Source organism: Pithys albifrons, chromosome 14 (genome assembly GCF_047495875.1).
Source record: "Pithys albifrons albifrons isolate INPA30051 chromosome 14, PitAlb_v1, whole genome shotgun sequence".
NCBI lineage: Eukaryota > Metazoa > Chordata > Aves > Passeriformes > Thamnophilidae > Pithys > Pithys albifrons.
This window is the reverse complement of record NC_092471.1, coordinates 17,951,031-17,971,795: the sequence shown is the minus strand read 5'-3', so window position 1 is coordinate 17,971,795 and position 20,765 is coordinate 17,951,031. Positions and strand designations below refer to the sequence as shown.

At 60.5% G+C, this 20,765-nt stretch overlaps 1 protein-coding gene across 2 annotated transcripts; it reads left to right on the top strand.

Moving 5' to 3' along the window:
- Window positions 1-2,855: 2,855 nt before the first annotated feature.
- On the top strand, window positions 2,856-19,576 carry TSC22D3 (TSC22 domain family member 3). Of its 2 annotated transcripts, none has more exons than XM_071569117.1 (3): window positions 2,856-3,327; window positions 17,696-17,747; window positions 18,286-19,576. In XM_071569117.1, the coding sequence occupies exons 1-3, from the start codon at window positions 3,005-3,007 to the stop codon at window positions 18,529-18,531; spliced, it is 621 nt and encodes a 206-aa protein (XP_071425218.1). In that variant the 5' UTR covers window positions 2,856-3,004; the 3' UTR covers window positions 18,532-19,576. The 2 variants fall into 2 exon arrangements, with proteins under 2 accessions (XP_071425218.1, XP_071425220.1); XM_071569119.1 differs by lacking the exon at window positions 2,856-3,327 and adding an exon at window positions 17,217-17,396.
- Window positions 19,577-20,765: the final 1,189 nt, after the last annotated feature.

Sequence of the window (20,765 nt, the reverse complement as noted above, 5' to 3'; positions counted from 1 at the left end):
CTCCACAGACAGATGGTATGTGGCTGGGTTCATGGCCACTGCAGGCCTGCACATTCCCCCTGCATTCTCCTTCCCAATCCACTACCCTCTAGTCTGAAGAACTGCAGAAGTCAGGGCAGCACTGGTGTCCCTGCCCTGGGCTGGCAGCAGAGCAGCCCGCCCTTCAGCCAGGAGAAGGGAATCCCTTCCAGTGCCAAAGGAGGAATACAAAGCCCCTTTGCATGCGATGCCCTTTGGGGCCCAAGCTGTCCATGCCCTCATAGTTTGCCCCAGCCCTGGCTGAGTTCTCACTCCCTCTGGCATGTCACTCTATGCAAGTTGGGCTGGCAATGTCACGTCTGGGCATGGAGCACTTGGGTGCCCTTCAGGGAAGTGCATGTGCAGAAACCAGCACTGTCCCAGTCCCATGAACAGTGGGACCCAAAAAGGCCAGAGCTAAACATAGAAAACCTACTTTTCCAGCTGCTGCCACCAGCAGCAGGACTGGATGCCTGCTCCCAGCTGATCACCTCGAACCACCACGTGGCTCCCAGATCTGGGGCTTTAGGGAGCTCGTCAGGGATTGCATGTGAGAATGTGGCAGCCCATCATGTGTGCTGGTTGTGGATGAGAAGCAAGGAGTTGGGGAGCAGCAGGACTGGTGTGGGGCAACTCTGTCCATGGCCAGTGCTGGCCTTGGGGCTGCCTCGAGCCCTGAGGGTGACAGCTCTGGTGAGGCTGGAGGGGTCATGGGCCACGGGGCACAGCCAAATGTCAGGAGCCTGGACAAGCCACCGACCCGCATCCAGACCCACCTTCAGCGCCGTCGGGGACGGGCAGGACTTCTGGACCCTGGTCAGAGCCATGGGGGACTGGAAATGGGGAAGGGATGCCAGCCCTGTGCGCCGTGTCCTTCCCTCTGTGCCCACGGGATGGCAGCAGCCTCCTGGGGTCCTGCGGGCACACTCCCACGGAGCCCGGCGTGGGGCTCAGCTGCGCCCGGGGCTCAGCCCAGGGCGCGGTGAGGACACCAGGGGGCCGTTCTCCAGCCGGATGGAGCACTGCGCTCTTCAGCTTCAGCGGGTTTCGACAACAGTGGGGTCACCAGGAACCCCCTCAATAGCCCCCTGACAGGCTGCTCCCACCCCACACAGGGCAGATGGATAAGGCTTATCCCCTTTCCCTCCTTCATCGCCCACTGGAAGGGGTGAGGAAGCACCTCAAAAACAGCCCTTGGCAGCTACCAGTGCACAGAGGGAGGGGACGCTCCTGTGACAGTCTATGGGTCGGCCCTCCTTCAGGAATTCACCTGTTTTCAACATCACCCCAGGGCTGACAGTTCCGCCCGCCCACACCTGGATTCCCTGCTGGTGCCAACTCCACTGGGAGCCGGATCCTGCCCGTCCCCTGGACAGATTAACTGGCACGGCACGGGCAGCAGTGCCTGAGGTCGCCGTGGCCACTTTTCCCGCTGTGGATCCGTGGTGGCCTCTGTCTCGTGCCTTCCCTGGTTACTAGCCTGGAAACCGCTTCATCCTCATGTGATGCATCTTCCTCCTTCTCGCCAAAGAGGGAACAGGAATTTTTATTGGACACTCCTGCCGCTCCTTCGGTGGTAGCAGCTACCCCGTTAAAATCCCCGGCGGGCACTGCGCTGCCGCCAGGACCCCCGCTGTCCTAGTGATCTGGTGGCTTTGCCCTGTCGGATTTTGACCTGGTTTATCTCCCCTTATCAATCCCGTGCCCTTGAGACACGCTGCAATCTTCCGATGGCTGCTTCCTGCACCTCCTTCTACCAATCTCTCCGTACAGACCCTCCTGTTGCCCCCACGTCCCCGCTGCCCGTGGCGGGCTTCCCCAGCCTGCCTGCTTCCCCTCTCGGCAGCTCAGCTCCCTCGGACCCTTGCCCAGCCCGTCCCTACCAGCTCCCGGTTGTTTTTCTCTCCGAAGGGTGAGGGATCCCCGGGCTGTCCCGCAGGGTTCATTGACCGGCAGCGTTGGCAGCCCAGCCCCGCGGCCGCCCTCTCACACCATCTCTTACGTGTGGTCCGAAGTCGAGACTTCGTCACGCTCCCGTCCCTCATCCTGAGGGTCCCAGCCCGGCCGTTCCCACCTCTCTGTGGTGTTGTCCCATGCCCCAACCCCATCAGGGCAGCACAGTGCGCCCCAGCCACTCTTTGCCAGCCCAGTGGTGCGGGTCACTGCGGGCAGACACCTTCCCTCTGGGACGCTGCAGTGCCAGGGAAGCCACTTTCCCGCCCTCTCAGAAATCCCCTTTTCTCGTCGCATATCCCCGAGCCCTGACAGCAAGTCCCAGCGTGCCCCACATCCATGGCGCCCCCGGCTCCATGCGTTCCACCCACGTCAGGTTTGGCTCTGGGCGAGGCGGCTCCCAGATGTTTTCAGCGGCGGGATCAGGTCCCTCCTGGCGTTTACCCCATCCTGGGGCCTTTCATCCTCTTTTCCCCGTTTCCTGCCCCGGAGCCACGCGGGCTGCCCCCATCGATTCCTCGGCGACTGATGCCACGGGCAGTTCCAGCCTCCTGAGCGCCCTCGCTGTCCCTGGTAAGCACAGAGAGGGGCGAGGGTCCCCCCCGAGAAGGGGTCACTGTGCCCCATGTTACCCCCTGCCAACTTCTCCCGGACCCACAGGTGGGGTGGGCGCGCGGCGCTGCCGGGGGGCGGCTGCCCCGCTGGGCGGTGGATGAGCGGAGTGGGGCGGAGCGGGGCGGAACGGGGCGGGGCGGGGCGGAGCGGGGCGGAACGGGGCGGAGCGGGGCGGAACGGGACTGTGGCGGAGCGCGGCCGGGATGGAGGGGGGCGGAGCGGGACCGGGGCGGGGCGGAGCGAAGTGGAGGCGGGTGCAGCGGGGCCGGGGCGGAGCTGAGCCGGGCCGGGCGGAGCGGACCGGGGCCGGGGCTGTACACGGCGCTCGGCACCGGGCGCGTCCTGCAGCCGCTCACCCTCCGCCGCCCCGGGAGCGGCCCCGGCGGCGCCGCCGTGGCCAGGTGCGGGGACACCCGGGATGTCCTCGTCGCCCGCGGAGGAGTGCCGGTCGCCCGTGGGGCTAGACTGCTGCAGCTGCTGCCTGGACCTGGCCAACCGGAGCGGGCTGGAGGAGGGGGCCGGCGGCGAGAACAACAACCCGGGCAGCCCCACCGTGAGCAGCTTCCGGCAGCTGCGGGAGCAGCTGGTCCGGCAGAACCTCAACACCGACAAGCTGAGCTCCATCATGCGCCAGGACTCGCTGGAGCCCGTCGTGAGGGACCCCTGCTACCTCTTCAACCAGGGTATCTGCAACAGGAACATCGACCAGACCCTGCTCTCCATCCTCCTCCTGTTCCACAGGTGGGTGTCACCATTGATTGGGAGCCGGGCGGTTGCCGGGGACCGGCCGCCACGGAGCTGGCAACGTGTTTGGAGCTGTCAGCAGTGAGGGGCAAGACATGGGGCCTGCAACCCCCCAGACTGGCAGGGGACGGCGACCTGTGTGACCCCGAGTCTGGAGGGTGGCAGCGCCGGTGGGGTCTGGATGGGGAGAGGCACGAGCGGCCGCACGTGGCATGGAGCCCGTGGGTGGTGCCAGCCCGTCCCTGGGTGCCGCTCTGGGTGGCTCTGCTCCACCGTACCGCTTTCGTGGTGCCCCGTGTCTGCCGAGCAGTGACAACAACCCTCAGCTGTGTGTCTTGGCCGCTGGACTCTGTTCATCTCCCTGGCTACCTCTGTCCACACAGACAGTGCCCGCAGGGACACGGATAGTGTCCAGCGACAGACAGGCATCAGCCCCATCCTTCATAGAGGGGGCGGGAGGTTCGTTGGGAAGCAGTTGTGCTGCCTCAAAAGCCACCTTGAGCTTCAGTGAGAGTCTGAGTAGGGACCCCGCGAGTCCGGGTGCCAGGTCCTGCCCTTTCAGCAGCTCCCCTGGCTCTCCCCGGAGTAAATTGAGTGGACACAGGTTTGGCCCGGGTGGTATTTCCCGTCCCTGGAAAGTGGCTCTGCCCTGACCGAGCTGCCCTCCTTGGGCTCTGGGCTGCTCTGGATGGGCTACCTGTGCCCCCACAGCGGGAGGTGCTGAAGGCTGCTCCCATCCACTCCCTGGGCGTCTGAGGAGACAGTACTGTGGGGTTCACCCTGCTCTCCGACTCCAGCAGTGAGGGCAGAGGAGACTGAACAGGAGGTCCCAGGGGCTGCCACTCCGCAGGGTCCCCCAGCCCTGAGAAGGTAGACCCCAGGTGCAAGGAGTAGATAGAGCTGTCTGAGGTCCTGCACTGGTGCTCTGTGGGGCTGGCCCTGGTGCTCAGCAGCCGGGAGAGCTGGTGACACCTTATTGGGGAGACCCTGTGCTGGGGCTGGCAGGTCTGGGTCTTCCCAGCTCAACCTGGGAGAGCGGAGATGGGCCGGCGGTGCCGCAGGGTAGGGACACTCGAGGCTGCCTTTGGCTTCAGCAGGTGGGACGCATTCCCCATCTCCAGGGCTGAGGGGACCTTCGGAGGGCAGGTGTCTGCATAGCTAGCAGGGCAGGCAGTGGCTCTGGTGCTCGCTGCTCCGCCGTGGGGTGCGTAGCGCGCAGGGCAGCACCCACGCGTTCACAGACACCTCGCCATCGCATTCCCTCCCTGCAGGCACATGCATCCGTGGGCGTGCTCCCGAGCTGTGCGCGGGCGGGCCGAGCCTCCCCTCGGCCCGTCGCCCGGCGCGGGAGGCCCGTGGGCTCACACGTGGCCGCCCCACGCGTGCGAGCTACCCTTGCGCCGCCCCCTCGCCCAGCCAGCGTCTGACGCCGAGAGGCTGCTGCCTCGAGCCGGTCTTGGCGACGTTTTTCCTGCACTTACATAACGCCGAGCTGCCGCTCAGGTGGGAAGGGAGGAGCTGGGACACCCGCCAAGGCACCGGGACCCAGCCCGCACGGCGAGCAGCGAACCCACCCACCTGGGAGGAAACGGGAGCGAGAGGTTCCCTTGCTTTCTGGGAGGCTGCAGCCAGTTGGCACCATGGGTGAAAAGAAAGGGGGGAAGTGAGAGCCATCCCCAGCGTGGGGTGCCAGGGCCAGGGTTGGAGTCAAGCACCCGGGCTGCTTGCTGGGGCAGGCAGTGACAGTGCCTATGGACTAGAGGCCGGTGATGTTGGTCTGCTTTTGAATTTGTCCTTGCTGGAGCAGGACCCAAGAGTGCTTGGTTAGTACCTGTTGAGCTCGTGCTGAAGTTGGGAGCGAGTGGAGGTGCCAGGGAGTTTCTCCCTATATGTGCACCTCCATGCTCGTTGCTTTCTGTCCTCCATGCTCTGGGTGTATTGTGTCCCAGGAGGCTCCGGGCATTCTCTTTTGCGACAGACTGTGCCACGGTGTGGGGCAAAGCCATGTCCCTCCATCACAACCCAGTGTCCAAGCACCTTGGCCTGGAGGCTGCCTGTCATGGCATGGAGGGGAGCTGGGTACAGGGCCCCGGGCACTGCAGCCAGGTGTGCCCATACCTGTGTTTGCGGTTGTTTTGCTCCAGTCTGAACTTTCTCCTCCTGGGGAATGAGCCAAAACACCCAAGAAGAGATAGCATATACAGCAGAGGATTGTGGGTGCCAGAGGAACACTCCAATAACAGGCATGATAAGGGTACCCTGCTGCTGGCACCAGGGAACCCAAACCAGTTGGTACCCCTTGTTTTGGCTGATGTGCTCCTACAATGATGCAGGAGGAGGTGGAAGTTGGATGGATGCACGTGCTTGTCCGTGGTCAACATTCAGCACAGCAGGAGCACCAAGCTGCTGCACCTGGAGTCGAGTTTGGCTTTGGGGCTGGCTGGAAACAACTTAGTCAGGGTCAAATCAGTGCTGGGTATCTTGGACAACACACTTTCACCATGTCTGACCTGTCTTTTTGGGTTTTCCCAGCTGGATGGTCTCTGCTAGGCTCTCCAAGCCCCTCTCCTCACAGCAGGGATGTTGTTAGGGATGCACAAGGCAGGGATGCTCTGGACCGATTGCCTTCCAGACTGACACTCCTGCAGGAAGCCCTCCTGCTCCAGGAGTGCATGGGATCCTGTGCCCAAAGGGCTTCTCCCTGCCTGCCCTCACACAGGGCATCACAGACTGTTTTCTAGGGAGATCTTGGAAGTGCCATGGGGCCATGCTCATGTAGAAGTACCAGATACAGGAAGAGCAGCTGCCACCATGCTGGCTGGGCGCACCTTCCCGCAGATGCCAATACAGAAGGGAAAGAAGGTGTTTCCCATTCCTATGCAATGCCAGTGTTACCTCAGGATTGCTCGTCCCAGAGTCAGGCATGAACCCAGCTAAGTGTGGGCCAGGAGAGCAGCCCAGTGACCATGTGACACCTTTCCCCAGGGCAGGGCAGGGTTGTGAGGGGAGCCAGTGGCGTGGGAGGGGGTTGGTTCTGCGGGGGGAGCAGCACTCTGGGTGCGTGCTGGCGCCTGATTGAAGCAGGGCCCCGCCTGGCTCTGGGTGGGGAGAGAAGGTACGTGCCAGCCTGCTCGCCCACATCGGCCAGCTGTGCCAGCACTCCTGCCCAGCCTCTCCTGGGCAACACCTGGCAGCCTGGCCAGCCTGTGCCTATCCTGCTCCAGGCAGTGAGGGGATGCCTCTGCACAGCCAGTCTTTGGGCACTGCTGGACCTGCTGCTCCACCCAATGGGGTGGACAATGACCCACCCTTTGGTCTGAGCCATGAAAGGGGCTGGGGGTCACCCTTCCTCTGAGCCTGGGCAAGCCAAGAGAGTCACAGGGAGGCAGAGGAATGTCAGATGTGAGGGATTGGGGGAAGGATGAATTTGGGCAGGAAAAGTAGGGAAGCACTGCCTTTCCCACTGTAACGTCAGGCTGGTAAGTAAGAGGTGCCTGGGCAGTGGTACCAGGGTGGCATTTGTATCACAGCACCACTTGTTCCTGTCCGTCAGGTGTCACTTTGCAGCAGCAATGCAGGCAGAGAGGAGCCAGGGCATAAAGGGCATCCGGGGGGGGGGGGGGGGGGGGGAGGGGGCAAGGCACACATTCCAGCCATCTGAGTGGGCTGGTGCAACAAGGACACATTCATGGGTAGAGGGGCCACAAGTGAGTGTGAGAGAGGTGTGGGTGTGAGGCGGAGCTGTCCCACTCTCCCTGCTCTGGCCCTGGGACAGCTCTGCCAGAGAGAGGGCTGGGAGGGCCCCCTTGCCCACCAAGACCATGCATCAGGGTTTGTTTGCTTTGCTGCCAAAGGACAGAGCTACACGTGGCCTGACCCATGGCCTGCAGCATGGTTTGCCAGCCGTGTGCACTGCTAAGGTGCTGGGGAGATTTCATTTCAGTGGCAGTAGCTTGCACTGCTGGGAGGTGCTGACCTTGGTGTGCCCAAATCCTCCCACCATTGGGAAGATGCCAGACAGGCAGCCAGCTGAGCCCACCTTGGTCTCCATCATGGGCATCCTGACGCCTCGAAATCCCTACCATGTGATCCAACAGACTTTGGAGCAATGTTCCTGCAAGCCAGGCTCACAGGGGTTCTGCCATAGCACAGAGGGTTCAGCATGGCTTGGCAGGGCTAGTGGCAGAACACACCATGCTATGCACTGTGCCTGTCCCTGCCTGCTCCTGCAAGACCCAGCTGCCTGCAGAAGGAGTTTCCCAACATTCCCTAGAGCTCAGGAGAGCCCTGCTCAGCCCCTCTAACCTTTTGGGACAGAACCATTTGCCTGTGGCCACAAGACTATGGCAAAGGTGGCTGGCACAGCTGAGCTAGAGTCTGGTGATGCCAATGTCAACTGCTCAGCAGCCCATCACCTCCATCCCCTGAGGATGCTCTGGCACTGCCCATCTGCCAGAGCAGGCGCCTGGCTCTGGACAGGCAGGGCTAGGTGTCCCAAGGTCAGGCAGGGATGATAGCAAGGCCCTATGGGGAAAAGGCTGGCCAGGATTTATTTCCAGCTTTGAACTTTAAAAATGTGTAAGAGGGTGGAGTTGGAGTGGACTGCAGGGGTCTATCCTTGTCCCAGCATCATGCCAGTTCCCTCCAGCATCAAACCTTCCCTTTTTTGGTGAGACATGGCCTGATCCTGGATGGCCTCTGCTGGGACCTAATGCCGCCTCCTTGGCCACTGCCCAGCACAAGGAGGGTTAAAGCCAACCTTGTGCTTTGGGGGAACACTGTGACCTGCGTGGGACTAAGGGGCTTAGAGGGGCTGGAGATGCATGTTGTGAGGGCCTGGCAGCTGTGTGTGTGTCCAGAGGATGTGGCTGTGTCCACATGCTGTAAAGGGACTGCCAAGGGGAATGGGGGTCCAGGTGGATCCTGCCCTTGGAAAGGGCTGAGACCCCATTGGTACGTGGCAGAGAATCACAGAATTATTTAGGTTGGAAAAGACCTCTGAGATCATCGAGTCCAGCCTTACCCTGGGGTGTGTGGGAGGAGAGGGATGGAGAGGCAATAGAGGCTACAACTGATCCCAATGGCAATACTTTGCAAATGAGCTCTGAGTTATATTTATCCAAGTGATGCCATGGCTGGCTTTGGAACAGCAGATCATCATCCTCTGTCTGTGTCCTAAGTTATGTGTATATATTTGAGGGGGCTTTTGCTGCAGAATGACTCCAGTGGCAGAAGAGAAGCCCTGGATCCCCCAGACTCCAGGGTCAGGTTGGGGTCCAGTCCTTGCCACCTGTGATTCCCTTGGGATGGCAGCAGGTGGCTGATGCATCCCCGTGACCTCAAGTGAGACCTTCACGATGATCCCGCTGTGACATGGAGGACTTCTCTGGGCAGTCTGGATGCAGAGGATGATCTCAAGTTGTTCCCAAGGGTTGGCACAAGCCAGGTGAGGGCTGGCTACTGAGGCCAGCACACAGAGAGCCATGGCAGCTATGTAGGTACATGTCCCGCCAGCAGCTGATTGTCTTTCATGTTGTTATTGTTCTGAAATGTCAGTGAGGGCAGGGTTTCAGTGAAGGTCCCTGATTCGAAATGCCCGGGATTCCTTGTAAAGGCCAGGCGGGGTATTAATAACCGGCTCTGCTGAAGCTGCGCCGCCCTGCATGTCCTTGCCTGACCTCCTGCGGGTGTTGGCTCACGCACCGGCTGAGCACAGCTCCTCTCTTCTCCAACCCCCACCAGGTCAGGTCTGTCTGGGCCTCACACCCCAAATGGAGTCCAGCCACCCCCCAGTCATTGTGGGGTTGCTGGGACTCCACCCAAGCATCCCCATCGGGCCAAGCAGGAGAGCGCCAGGCTCTGGCACCTGTGAAAAGGGCTGGTGAAGGGCTCAGGGGGGTTCTGTAAACAAGGCTTATTCTGGGCTGGAAGAGCAGATTTGGGTAGCATGGGGTGTGCCACGCTGCGCTCACAGCTCCCCAGCCTCCATCCTCGTTACATAATGAGCTGCCTCCCAATTAGCGAGTGGGCACTCCCGCATGCCGCAGGGCAGCCAGCTGCCAGCGCCCAGCGGGGCTCTGGAGCACCCGCTCCTGCCTGCAGGGGCGCCTGGGTTTGCTTTAGGAGGATGCCAGAGGCCCTGCTTGGGATTCCTCTCTCAGGCTGGGGATCCCTGCAAAGCTGAGCGAGGGGCTGGGGGAGGCAGAGCCCAGGCTGGCAGCCCCCTGCCCACCTGCTGTGGTGTTCAAGGGCACTGAGTCTCCCTTGTGCTGAGGAGTGTCCGTTGAGTGTCACGGCCACCTCCACTCTGTCCCTGCGTTCCTGAAACTGGACCAAAAAAGGGAAGCCAATACCTGGGGGTGATCCAGCCGGCACTGTCCAGGATGACACAGTAAGCCATGAAACAAGGACAGTTCTGGAGTTCAGAGCCATGGCTGGCAGGAGCCCCAGGGCAGGGCACGGGTAACCAACCGGGAGGTGATAACACCGAGTTCAGTGACAGGACTCCACCCTGGGCCTGTGTGGGTGTGAAACACTTTGCGGACAGATTTGTGGATTAAAGCTCTGCCGAGGGTTCAGCCTGCCATTCTCCCTTGGGCTGGGCATCCCCTCCCACAGGAGCAGGTGGCTGTGCTCCCCCCACAGCCAGGCACAATGCTTTGGGAATGCCACCGGGTTTTCACTGGGCTGTGCCACACCTGGACACCCTGCCTCAGCATTCAGTGGCCATGGGACCCTCTGGGGGAATAGTGGGGTGCACGGGTGTCCCATGACCCCTGGCAGGGTGCCCACCAGGGCAGCCTGGACTGAGCTGGCAGCACTGTGGGGCTGGTGTTGACAAACACCAGCAAGATAACATGTTGGGCCACATGATCTGGGGCTGGTAACAACTAGATCAGCCCTTTTGCCTCTTCCTGTCCTACCCCAGCACGTCTGGGGAAGCCATGGCTTTGGGGGCTTCTTATAGCATGGTGAGAAGGGCTCAGCTGGAGCTGGGTCCTCTCTGACCTCCCCTCCTCACGCTGCTGCTGGGAGGCAGCTGCTACTGCAGGGCACAGGAGGAAGAAGAGGGTCTGGCGACAAAGTTAGAGAAAGAAAAATTGCAGCTCTCAGCAGGCTGGCTCTGGGGTGTGCACTCGCACACAAGAAAAAAACAGAACTGGGAGTACAGCCAAGTACCTTTATCAGAGGAAGCAGGCAGCCCCACAGCTGGACGCAGGAGCCTGCCAGGGCTCTGTCCACCACCCCACACCACCTCCAGCCTGACAGGTTGGAGTCTCCAAAGTGCAACCCCTGCCTGTGCCTGCTGCCTGGTGGGGGAGGTCACCTGTGTTCCCTGCCCACAGCCACAGAGCTGGCTCTGCCTCCACTGGGGTTAAAGGGAGGTTCCTTGTCAGCCTACCCCTAGGATAGGTTCCCCATCAGCTTTCCCTCTCTGAAACCCTCCCTGGGCTTCCCCAGCATGGCATGGGCCACTGCTGCTGTACAGCTCTTCCCACATGAGTCTGGTGTCCCCTGGCCTGGGATTGGGACCAGGTAAGGCCAGCAGCACCAACTCTGCAGGCAGTGGCTTGCACCCCTGTCGTGGCACTTAGAGGTGTGCCCAGAAGGGGTTGCCCACTGCTCTGGAGCAGCACATGCCCTGAGTTGGGGAATATATGAGCCCTCTAAGGCTCTGGTGGGCATGACCTGGGTCCCCATGTTAGAGGACCTCTGGTTGTGTAGGGCTTTCATGTGTCCCCCACAGCTCCCAGAAGGCACTGGCTGAGCCAGGGGTAGTGCCAGGCCTCAGTGAGCAGCTCAGTCAGGGCATCTTCAGAAAGAGGAAACCAGAAGCTGGATAACTGGTATGTTCTGGCAATGCTAACCCCTTAGCCCTCAGGACTAGCACAGCAGCCCCACACCAATGCCACAGGGCAGGCAGGTACAGTTTGGGATGCTGAGTCTGGGGCAGCATTCCCACAGGGCAGGCAATTCCAGTTCCAGATGCTGGGCCTGGCACATTATTCCCATGCCAGTTCCACAGAGCAGGCAATTCCAGTTCAGAATGCTGGGACTGGCATAGCAGATGACCCAGCAGCCTGCTTGCATGTGGGCAGCCCTCCCTTCCCAGCACCAGGATAGGGCTGCTGGACAAGACCAGAAGTTCCTCAGCCCTGTCCCACTCCCAGCCCTCCCCTCCATGGACTTCCACAGGCTCCAGCTATCACTAATGTCCCTGGCCATCCCTTTCTCTGTTCCTGCAGGGCACAGCTGACTCTGATGCTGGCATCCCCAGTCCCTTGGCCAGCACCACCACAGCTGGAGGATTTTGGGCTGTGACAGGCAGAGTTTTCTTAGCATGTTTATAAGCAGTGGTTTTCCCTCTCCCGCTCCACTCTGACCCTTGGAGCAGGAGATCTGGCTCTGCAGAGCGGCCTGGGCAGCCTTGGCTCTGTGCCTTTCCCAGTTTGCTCTCCAGTGTCTCCAAGGCCAGGCTATAAACATTTCCCACGCCTCAGACCCTCTGATGGGCCTTCCTCCTATTGAGCTGAGTCCTTGGGAGAGAGCAGGCCAGGAACGCTGCCATGGAGCTGTGAGCACAGCCTGTAGCAGGGGGAGAGCCGAGGCTGGGGAGCCAGAGCTTCTTCTACAGCCCCAACAGTCCTGCTGGGGCAGGAGCATCCTTTGGTGGGTGTCACTGCAGTGCCTGGCATGGATCCAATGCACAGGGCTCAGTGCAACAGCACATCTTGTCCCGGGGTAGGGGTAGGGGCATGTCCCCTGACCCACAACACTGTGCAGGTGTGGAGTGCCAGGCAGCGAGGGATGATCCCCTCATCCTGCTCTCTGTCACCTCTTGCTCCAGACAGCCAGAGCCCTGTGGGGGCTGCAGGTCTCCACATCCCATTGCTGAGGAGGAGGTTGTCAATGTCACCCAGCAGAGGGGCAGCTCCTGGTCTGGGATACAGGCTGTGTGAGGGCTGAGGGGCTGCTGGCAGCTTCAGGTGTCCTTCAGGGCCACTGCTGGGGTGACACCACCGCTGGCTGGTGTCACCAGCTCTCTCACTGCTCGGTTACAGCTGCCAGTGGTTTTTTCTCCCAGAGAGCGCAATAATTAGTGTCACAATTACCCTGTGTCTTTGCTACTGTTGCTGTTCCCAGAATAACAACAGGCACGAACCAGGCCCAGCCTGACGAACCTCCCATCCATGCTGCTGCCCCGGGGATACAGTTCACAGCACTGGCCCCTCTCGGCCAGCCTGCTCCAAGATGCCCATCACTGTGGCCTCTGGTGCCACAGGGTAGCTGCGAGTCCACAGCCTCCTGCTCTAGGAAGCACAAGGGGGTATGTTGCCCACCCTGCTCTGCTTGGAGGACCAGGTGTGGGTGGTGGGAGAGGAGGTACCTGCCAGCAGTCTGGCAAGGTCATTAGCCAGGGCTGTGGTGGGGCTGGGAAAGGGCTCCCCACCACTTGGGGCACCATATAGGTCCCATATAGGACCATCCTGCTGTGGGAATATTGGGGCAGATCAGAGGGTCTCCTGGGGACAGCTGGCACAAAGCAGGGTCCAGCAGAGCTGGGAGCTGCTTCTCCTGGCATGGAGGTGCCAGCAGGGCTGCAGGTGACGGAGCTGCCTCACCCCGCACTGCCGACACCGGCTGTGCAGGCAGGGCTGTGTGTCAGCTGTGAGTTGGGGCAGTGTATGGGGGGCTGCAGGTAGTGCACATACACCCACACACATGGAGTGACAGTGTGTTTGCTGGGCACACATGCAAAGTCCATGTCACAGGGTCACAGAGGGGTTTGGGTTGAAAAAGACCAACAAGATCATTGACTGCAGGTGCTAAACAAATGCGTGTGCACATGTGTGTGAGCAGGATGCACGAGTGTGCACAGGCAGGGTGCAGGGTGCACACAGGCAATCATACAGGGTGTGCCCCTGTGTGCAGGGCTCACGCCTGTGTCCGCTGGCAACTGTGTGAGTGTGAGGGGCATTGGTGTCTGGGTGTGCAGTGTGTAGAGGGTGTATGTGTGCACACATGTGTGCCAGCAGGACTTGCATGCATTTGTGGGAATGTAAGGGCTGCAAGATGTGCGATGGTTGTGTGTGCCCAGCAACACCCCAGGAGCCCCCTCCCTAAGTGGGAGTGTGGGCACAGGGCTGTGGGAGGACTGCAGTCCCCTACTCAGCCAGACCTGCCCTGGCCACAGGCTGCCTAGAGATCCCTCATTCACTAAGTGCCAGGAAGGACACTGCTGCTTCTCCATCCCTCCAGAGCATCCCTCCCTGGGGTCTCATGGAGGCTGGACAGCATCCTGCCCAGCCTCGGAGCAGGGAACTCGCATCCTGAGTAGTGATGATGGTGGGCAGGGCTGGGTGGAAGGACCTTGAGGGTGCTGCAGGGAAGTCAGCTACATACTGTTTATTTTTGCAGTAGTCCCAGCTCCATGGGAAAAATACTGGAGGTGGCAGAGCTGAAGCGATCTCCCCTCAAAGTGCTTTACAGCTTTGCTCCAGCAGCTGTGGAAATTGCTGTTTCTTCCCCAGTCCTTAGTGCCTGAGTGCTGTACCAGGAAGGGAGCAGACTGGGACTGGGACCCCTGAGCTGTGGGACATGGGCCACCAGCCAAGTTCTGGTCTGCCCATCCTGGAGCCCTTGATCCCTGACAGTAATGATTTAGGGCTTCCTTTGGGAAGCAGGCTGGACGAGGACTGTGGGGGGAGCTTTAGCACAGGAGGTGGAAAAACAAGCACAGCTATGAGGGTTGGGGCAGGCTGGGGTCATCCCATCTCCCTGCTGCTGCCAACTCTCTGCAGGAGACAGAAGGTGGCACAACCAGTGATGTGCCTAATCATGGGAGAAAACACCTCTCCCCATCTCTTCTGCTCTCTTCGCAGTGAGACCGGCACCCACCCTGAGCTGCAGTGGGAAACTGAGTCAAGGGACTTCTGCTGTGGGTGGTCTGGACTTGTGCCAGTGAGGGGACAGAGCTGTGTCCCAGGGGCTGCTACCCCGCCCACCACTAGCCACTCTGAGAACAAGCACACACAGTGCCCTTTCATCTGCCCATGGAGGGGGGCACCGCACAGCTCGGAGTGGCACATTGGCCACTGGCCCTGAAAGGGCCAATTGAGCACAGCTGAGGTCATCCCCCAGCGTGTTTACCCCGTGCCCGCTGCCCCTGGATGCGGCCGGCACCCAGGCTGTCTCTGCCATCGGTAGCTGGGGAGACACGGCCACAGGCAGAGCCAGCATTGCTGCCGAGGAGCAAAGGGGTCGGAGCAGGGCCGTGGGCAGCATGGCCTTCCAGCCGCCGTACTCCCCGAGCCTCTTCAGAAGGAGGGACTGGTGAGTAGGGCCTGGTGTGGGCAGAGGGGGTACCCGCGTCAGCCCCATGGCTCAGGGAACAGACCCCTGCCTGCTCTCTGCAGCGCCAGTCCCACCTCAGCCCTTGTCCAGCAGCTTTGCACAGTCTGGGCTGGTGCTGGCACAGGGGGATATGCGTCATCTACCTCACAGGTCCCAGACGGGCCCACTGGGTGGAAAATGCTCTCTCACATCCCCTCATCAAACCTCTGTGTGCCAGGGCACCCACGCGTGTCTGGCTGTGGTTTGCGGGCAGTGCAGCATCCCATGCAGGGTCTCTCTGTCCTTCACCCCACGAGACCCCACGGTCCTCACCCTATCTTGGGAGGTTGGTGGGATTTGTGGAGAGCTGCCTGGCCAGGTGTTGCTCCTGGCAGAAGCTATGTTGTGCTGTGCCTCAGTTTCCCTTTCTGATGGGGAAATGCCATCTTGTTCCCCCTTCCCATCCGAGAAGGGGGTCTGGCAGCACACCTGTCACTCAGGTCTTCTTGGTCTCTTCCAACAGCCAGGTGCCAGGCACCTTCAGGACCCCCTCAATCGGGGCATTTGGGATCCTCTGCAGCATCCCTGGGGTGCATGTGTGTCATGAATGAGTGTTTTAAGGTCGCTTTAAGTGCCCTGCCAACTATAACATTTTCTTGGATGCTATGCCATGTGTGAGCTCTGCCATGGGGTCCTGTCCAGCATCAGCCCTGCCATGGCCTTTAGGGGAAGAGCCCCTGGGGTCAAGTCCCGCCAGGCCCAGTTCCAGAAGGCAGAGATAAGCGAGCAGCTGAGCGCAAGGGGGGCAGCACCCAGGTGGGCAGTGCCACTCCAGTCCCCGGGATGCTGGGGGCACTTTAGGGGCTCTGCCTCCACCCCACGGAGGAGATCCGCTTGCTCTATGTGCCAGTCTCTCTGCGGGCGCTGTGGAGGACCCGGGCCTTGCACAGGCGTGTGCACACATGGGGATGCCACTCCACGCAAACAGCGAACACCCGGCCCTGGCCGTGCTCCCCGGCACTCCCGGCCAGTGCACTCCCGGTCCCAGCCCCTGCAGTGCCACCCGTGCCCGCGGGGGGGACCCCCGATCCGGTCCCGCCGCCTCCTGGTGCGGGTTATGCAAGAGCGGGCGGGGCCGCCGCGGCCGAGGGCGTGTTCGGCACCCACTGGGATTGTGTACCCCAGGTTTGCTCGGCACCCCGGGTTGTTCTGCACCCTGGAGGTGTTGTTCTTTACCTCGGGACTGCTCTGCAACCCAGGGGTGATGGTGGTCAACACTCTGGGTGTGTTTTGTACCTGATTTTGTTCTGGACCCCAGGTTTGGTCTGCACCCGCTGGTTGTTGTTCTGCACCCCCTGGTTGTTGTTCTGCACCCTGGGCGTGTTCTGTGCCCCGAATTTGTTCTGCACTCCGGAGTCGTTCTGCATTCCGGTGGTGGTGGTGTTCTGTACCCCAGGACTGTTCTGCATCACAGCAGGGGTATTGGCCAGTAGTCCAGTTTTGTTCTGTACCCCGATTTTGTTCTGTACCCCAGGTTTGGTCTGCACCCCCTGGTTGTTGTTCTGCACCTTGGGCGTGTTCTGTAAGCCGAATTTGTTCTCCATCCCATATTTTTTGTTCTGCATCCTAGACTGATTCTGCATCCTGAGTTTGTTCTGCACCCCAAACTCGTTCTGTGTCCGGGGGCAGTTCTGCACCCCTGGGTGCTGTTCTGCACCCCGGGCTTTTTCTGCACCCCACAGTTGGTTTTCACCTTGAGCATTTTCTGTACCCTAGGTTGGTTCTGCACCCCGTGTTTGCTCCACATGCAGGTTTTGGGTTTCCCCTCCCAAGGTTATTTTGCACGCCCGCGTTGTTTTTCTGCTCTTGCTTCTGTTTTGACACTCCCGTTTCTGTTTATTTTGCACCCTCGTTTCTATTATGCACCTCGAGTTTTTGTTTTGTTTTCCATTTCCTCTTTTCTGTTTTTCACTCCCGTTCCTGTTTTGCACGGCCATGGCTCCCCTTCCCCTCCTGCCTTGCCTTGGCCCCACTGTGCGGGACCTGTAGGCTGCACCCCCAAACGCAGAGAGGGTTCACCCCTTCTCCCAATCCCCCAAGCAGTTGCATGCGTCCTCCCTGCTGTCCTGGGCACATATGGGGAGCACAGGAAGGGGTACTGAGGCTGTGGGGCAGCTGTATTGGGATGCCAGGGGCGCCAGGACTCCAGTTGCAACAGCGTGCGTGGGTGTGGAGATTAGGGGGGACACAGTGCTGAGGGCGGGGGTCCTGCACTGGGATGGGGCCGTGCTGCGCTGGAGGGGCAACTGGAAGGGGCACAGAGGGGCGGCAGTGGGGTGCAGGGGTGCGGTACCGGGAGCAGTACTAGGGGACAGGGTGCCGCATGGAAGGGCACTACTGGGGGACAGGGTGCCGCCCGGGGATCCATGTGCCCCATCGCGGGGCAGTACCAGGGCAGCCCCGGGTGCGGCGCTGCGGGTTGAGGGGCGGTCCCGGCACCTCTGGCCCCTCCCAGCAGGGCGGGCGCCGCCCATATAAGTGGGGGCAGCCCAAAACGCTCCGCAGTGCGTTTGTCGCCGTTTGCGCGTGAGTGTCTCTGCGCCCGCAGTCATGAGCACCGGCATGTACCAATCCCCCATGGAGGTGGCTGTCTATCAGCTCCACAACTTCTCCATCTCCTTCTTCTCCTCCCTTCTTGGAGGGGATGTGGTCTCCGTGAAGCTCGACAACAGGTAGGGGCAGACCCGGTGCCTCCGCTGTGCCCCCGCCGCTCGCCGCAGGGTCCCGGGGGATAGGCGCGTCCCGGTGCCCCGGGGGTCCGCTGCGTACCCTGATTGATGAGATCCGGGGCATTGCGGCTTCGGGAGTGCAGGGCGCGCACGACCGGTGCCTGGATTCCGGAATTCCCCCGTGGAAGGGGGCGCCCCGATGCATTGGGAGGGTGGGGGTGGATACGTGGTGTGCCGCTGCGCGGATCCCTTTGGAAGAGGGGTGCTCGGTGCTGACCTCCGGCCTCTCTGCTCTCTTCCAGCGCCTCCGGAGCCAGCGTGGTGGCCATCGACAACAAGATCGAGCAAGCCATGGTGAGCTGCAGGGCTGTCCCCCGGCGCCGTCCCCGTCATCCCGCGTATGCAATGCCCCAGAGGGAAGGCTCCCTGCTCCCGGGTGAATGTTCTGTCCGAGGCGCCTCTGCCTGAGGCGTCCACGCTCCCCAGCCCGCTGCCGGGCAGAGCTTTTCTTTGTCTGCGGCCGCCGCGGAGCTCATTGGCTCCAGCCGCGCCGCAGTGCGCCGGGAATGAGGGTGGAAATAGAAAGGGACCCTCGGTGTGTCAGGATGACCGAGCCGGGTTCTCTGGGTAATGGAGATCTGCAGCCCCCCAAATCCCGGGATAGAGGTCGGGGCTGGAGCGTACCTCTGTGCGCAGAGAAACTGGAGATAGGGGGGCTAAGGAAGCTGTGTTGGGTGAGCACCAAGCCGTGGACAGGGTTCCAAGGGTAGGGTGGGGAGGGACAGCCCTTGAGAAAGCTGCTGCAATACTTGGCACTTTCCCCGGTACTTGGGAGAGAGAAACCCTTAGAGCATCACTCTCCAGTAATTGCCTCTTCCATGGCCTTTTGCAGGATCTTGTGAAAAATCATCTGATGTACGCTGTGCGGGAGGAGGTGGAGGTGCTGAAAGAGCAAATCAAGGAACTGTTGGAGAAAAACTCCCAGCTGGAGCGTGAGAACAGCCTCCTGAAGACCCTGGCCAGCCCCGAGCAGCTGGAGAAGTTCCAGTCCCGGCTCCCAGCAGAGGTGCTGTGCCCTGAAGAGCAGAGCCCCGGGGTGGCTGCCCCGGCCCAGCACTCCGGGGCCTCTGCGGTGTAAGGTGGCTCTGTCCTTGGGGTGGGCAGAGCCACAGAACTGTTTCTACTTAATCTCCTGCAAAATCGTTTCCGCCTTCATCTCACACGAAGGACTGCCAGACCTGGGCACTGAGCCGTGCCCCCTGGGCAACCCTGGCCAGCCTGCAGAGCCAGCAGCTGTCTCCTGCATGAGGATGCTCTTCAAGGGAGACGTGGGCAGCTGACCCCCCTCCCCATCCAACCGCCTTCCAGGTGCCAGGAGAAGATCTGTGGCTGCCCATCCTGGGCTCTGCTGAAGCCTGGGCACCTTGGCACCCTGGCAGTGCCAGGCAGCCTTTGGCACCATGATGGAAACCTGCGGTTGGAAGGAGTGCACGCCAAGTTTCAAGCCATGGTGCACTCTGCATGGGGGTGTCTCTTTTCTGGCAAAGCCTTACATTGGAGGGAGACCGATGTTTAGTGAGCGAAGCAGATTTGTCCCGCGAGCCACCCGCCAGCCTGCTGGAACCTGACCCAGACTGAGCAGCTCCAGAGGTGGCAGCTGCAGCGTAGTGCATGGCTGAACGCACAGCAGTGTTGGGGATTACAAGGAAAAAAAAGCTTGTTTTGTTAGTTTGGGCGTCTTCTGTAGCTGTATCTATGTATAAACATGCACACGAGCGGTGCCTCCGAGGCTGTGGGGTGCCCATTCTGGGCCAGCCATGCCTGTTCGAGCAGCGAGGGGATTCAAGGCCAGATTGGAACGGTGAGTGGCTGTCACCGGGTGGCCAGCTGCTGCAAGTGGCACCAAGGAGGGGACAGATTCACCCCTCTTTGTCATCCCATGTGACGGACCTGTGTGGCAGCACTGGGAGAATCCGGACTGACCTCTGGGCACAGCCACAAGCAGGGCTGAGCTCCAGCCTGCTGGGTTGGGGGGAGCTGGCCCATTTTCCTGGGCTCCCCCTTTTCCCTGGCCTGCTCTCTGGGAAGAGATGGGACATTGCTTTTGACATCAGAAGCAGTGATACTGTTGTGTAAATCTAGATAGAAATGGCAATAAACTTTACTTTTTATATATACTTTCACCCAGTCTGTGTCTGTGGCTGGGAAGGTAGTGGTGTCGCTGAAGAGGGGACTGAGGCTTGCTGAGATGGGCCTGGTAAAGATACTGGGCTGTTGCTGTTCCTTAGCTGGGAAAATATGGCAGCTGCCACCCTTTGGAGGGGAGTCAGTCCCTCCTAGACAGCCCTGGCTGAGCCAAGATGGTGTTTTGGAGACATGAGCAGGCCTTTCCTGGGGGCTGGGTGTGCGGTAGGGAAAGATGTCGTGAACCTGCAGGTCTCTGTCCCCTGTGTCACACCTGTGATCAGAGGTGTGTAGGGCAGGCTTGGGGGACAAGCAGAAAGAAGGCTCTTCTTGGGCTGTGCAGAGCTGTATGTACCCCCAGCTCTGCTCTTCCTCTGGTTGTTTTTGTTCTCATTTCTCACAGACATAATTGGTATTTTTGTTTGGATTTTTTTCATTTTGGACCATCCCAAAGGGATATGAGGGTCAGAGGAGGGGTCGTCTTGGTTGAACAGTGCTGGGTGGGGGCTGAGAGTACCCCAACTCTGCCTTAGGGCACAGCCAGCCTTCAATTCAACCACATGGGATTATGTAGGAGAAGGCAAAAGAACTCTAAACCCTCCATCTTTGCTGGTAGCTACGGAAGGTTAAAGGCTGGTGGGTGCCTGGAGAGCTGCAGGCTGGCAGGATGTTTGAAGCCAGGTTCCAGGGTTTTATACCTGGACACAACTTGGCCAGCTGGAGCCATCCCTGGGCTGGCATTGCCCAGGCCCAGGGAGATGGATAGGTGGCCATACCCTGTGCTGTGGCAGCGCAGCTCTGCACAGCTTTGGGTGTCTGTTGTGGGTGAGGGTGGCTCAGCTCTGGGCCCACATGAGTCATGGCAGAGCTGGGGACGGTTGGTGCCCTGGAAACGCCGAGTAAACAGCAAAACACAAGCTACAGGGTCTCGAAAGCATTATTGGGTGCCTGTTTCCTCCCTGTCCTGTCTGTCCCAGGACTGGAACCCCACCACAGCCTCACACAGGCAGCCCTGCAAGCACTTGAGTGCAGTGGCATATGCAAGTGTCTTGCATGTGTAAGTACATGTGTGTGGTTGCTTTCCCTGTGTGTGTAAACAGCTTCAGGCGCCCTGTACCATGTGGGTATGCATCCCTTGCACACACAGGCACTGCAACAGTCTGGGGGCCACGTGCACCACTCACCCCC

What these genes read in the sequence shown, in the direction of transcription:
- TSC22D3 (XM_071569117.1), top strand. Translation starts at nt 3,005, where the DNA reads ATGTCCTCGTCGCCCGCGGAGGAGTGCCGGTCGCCCGTGGGGCTAGAC. An exon ending in ATCCTCCTCCTGTTCCACAG is followed by an intron (nt 3,328 to 17,695) that starts GTGGGTGTCACC and finishes GCTCTCTTCCAG; the next exon opens with CGCCTCCGGAGCCAGCGTGG. An exon ending in ACAAGATCGAGCAAGCCATG is followed by an intron (nt 17,748 to 18,285) that starts GTGAGCTGCAGG and finishes GGCCTTTTGCAG; the next exon opens with GATCTTGTGAAAAATCATCT.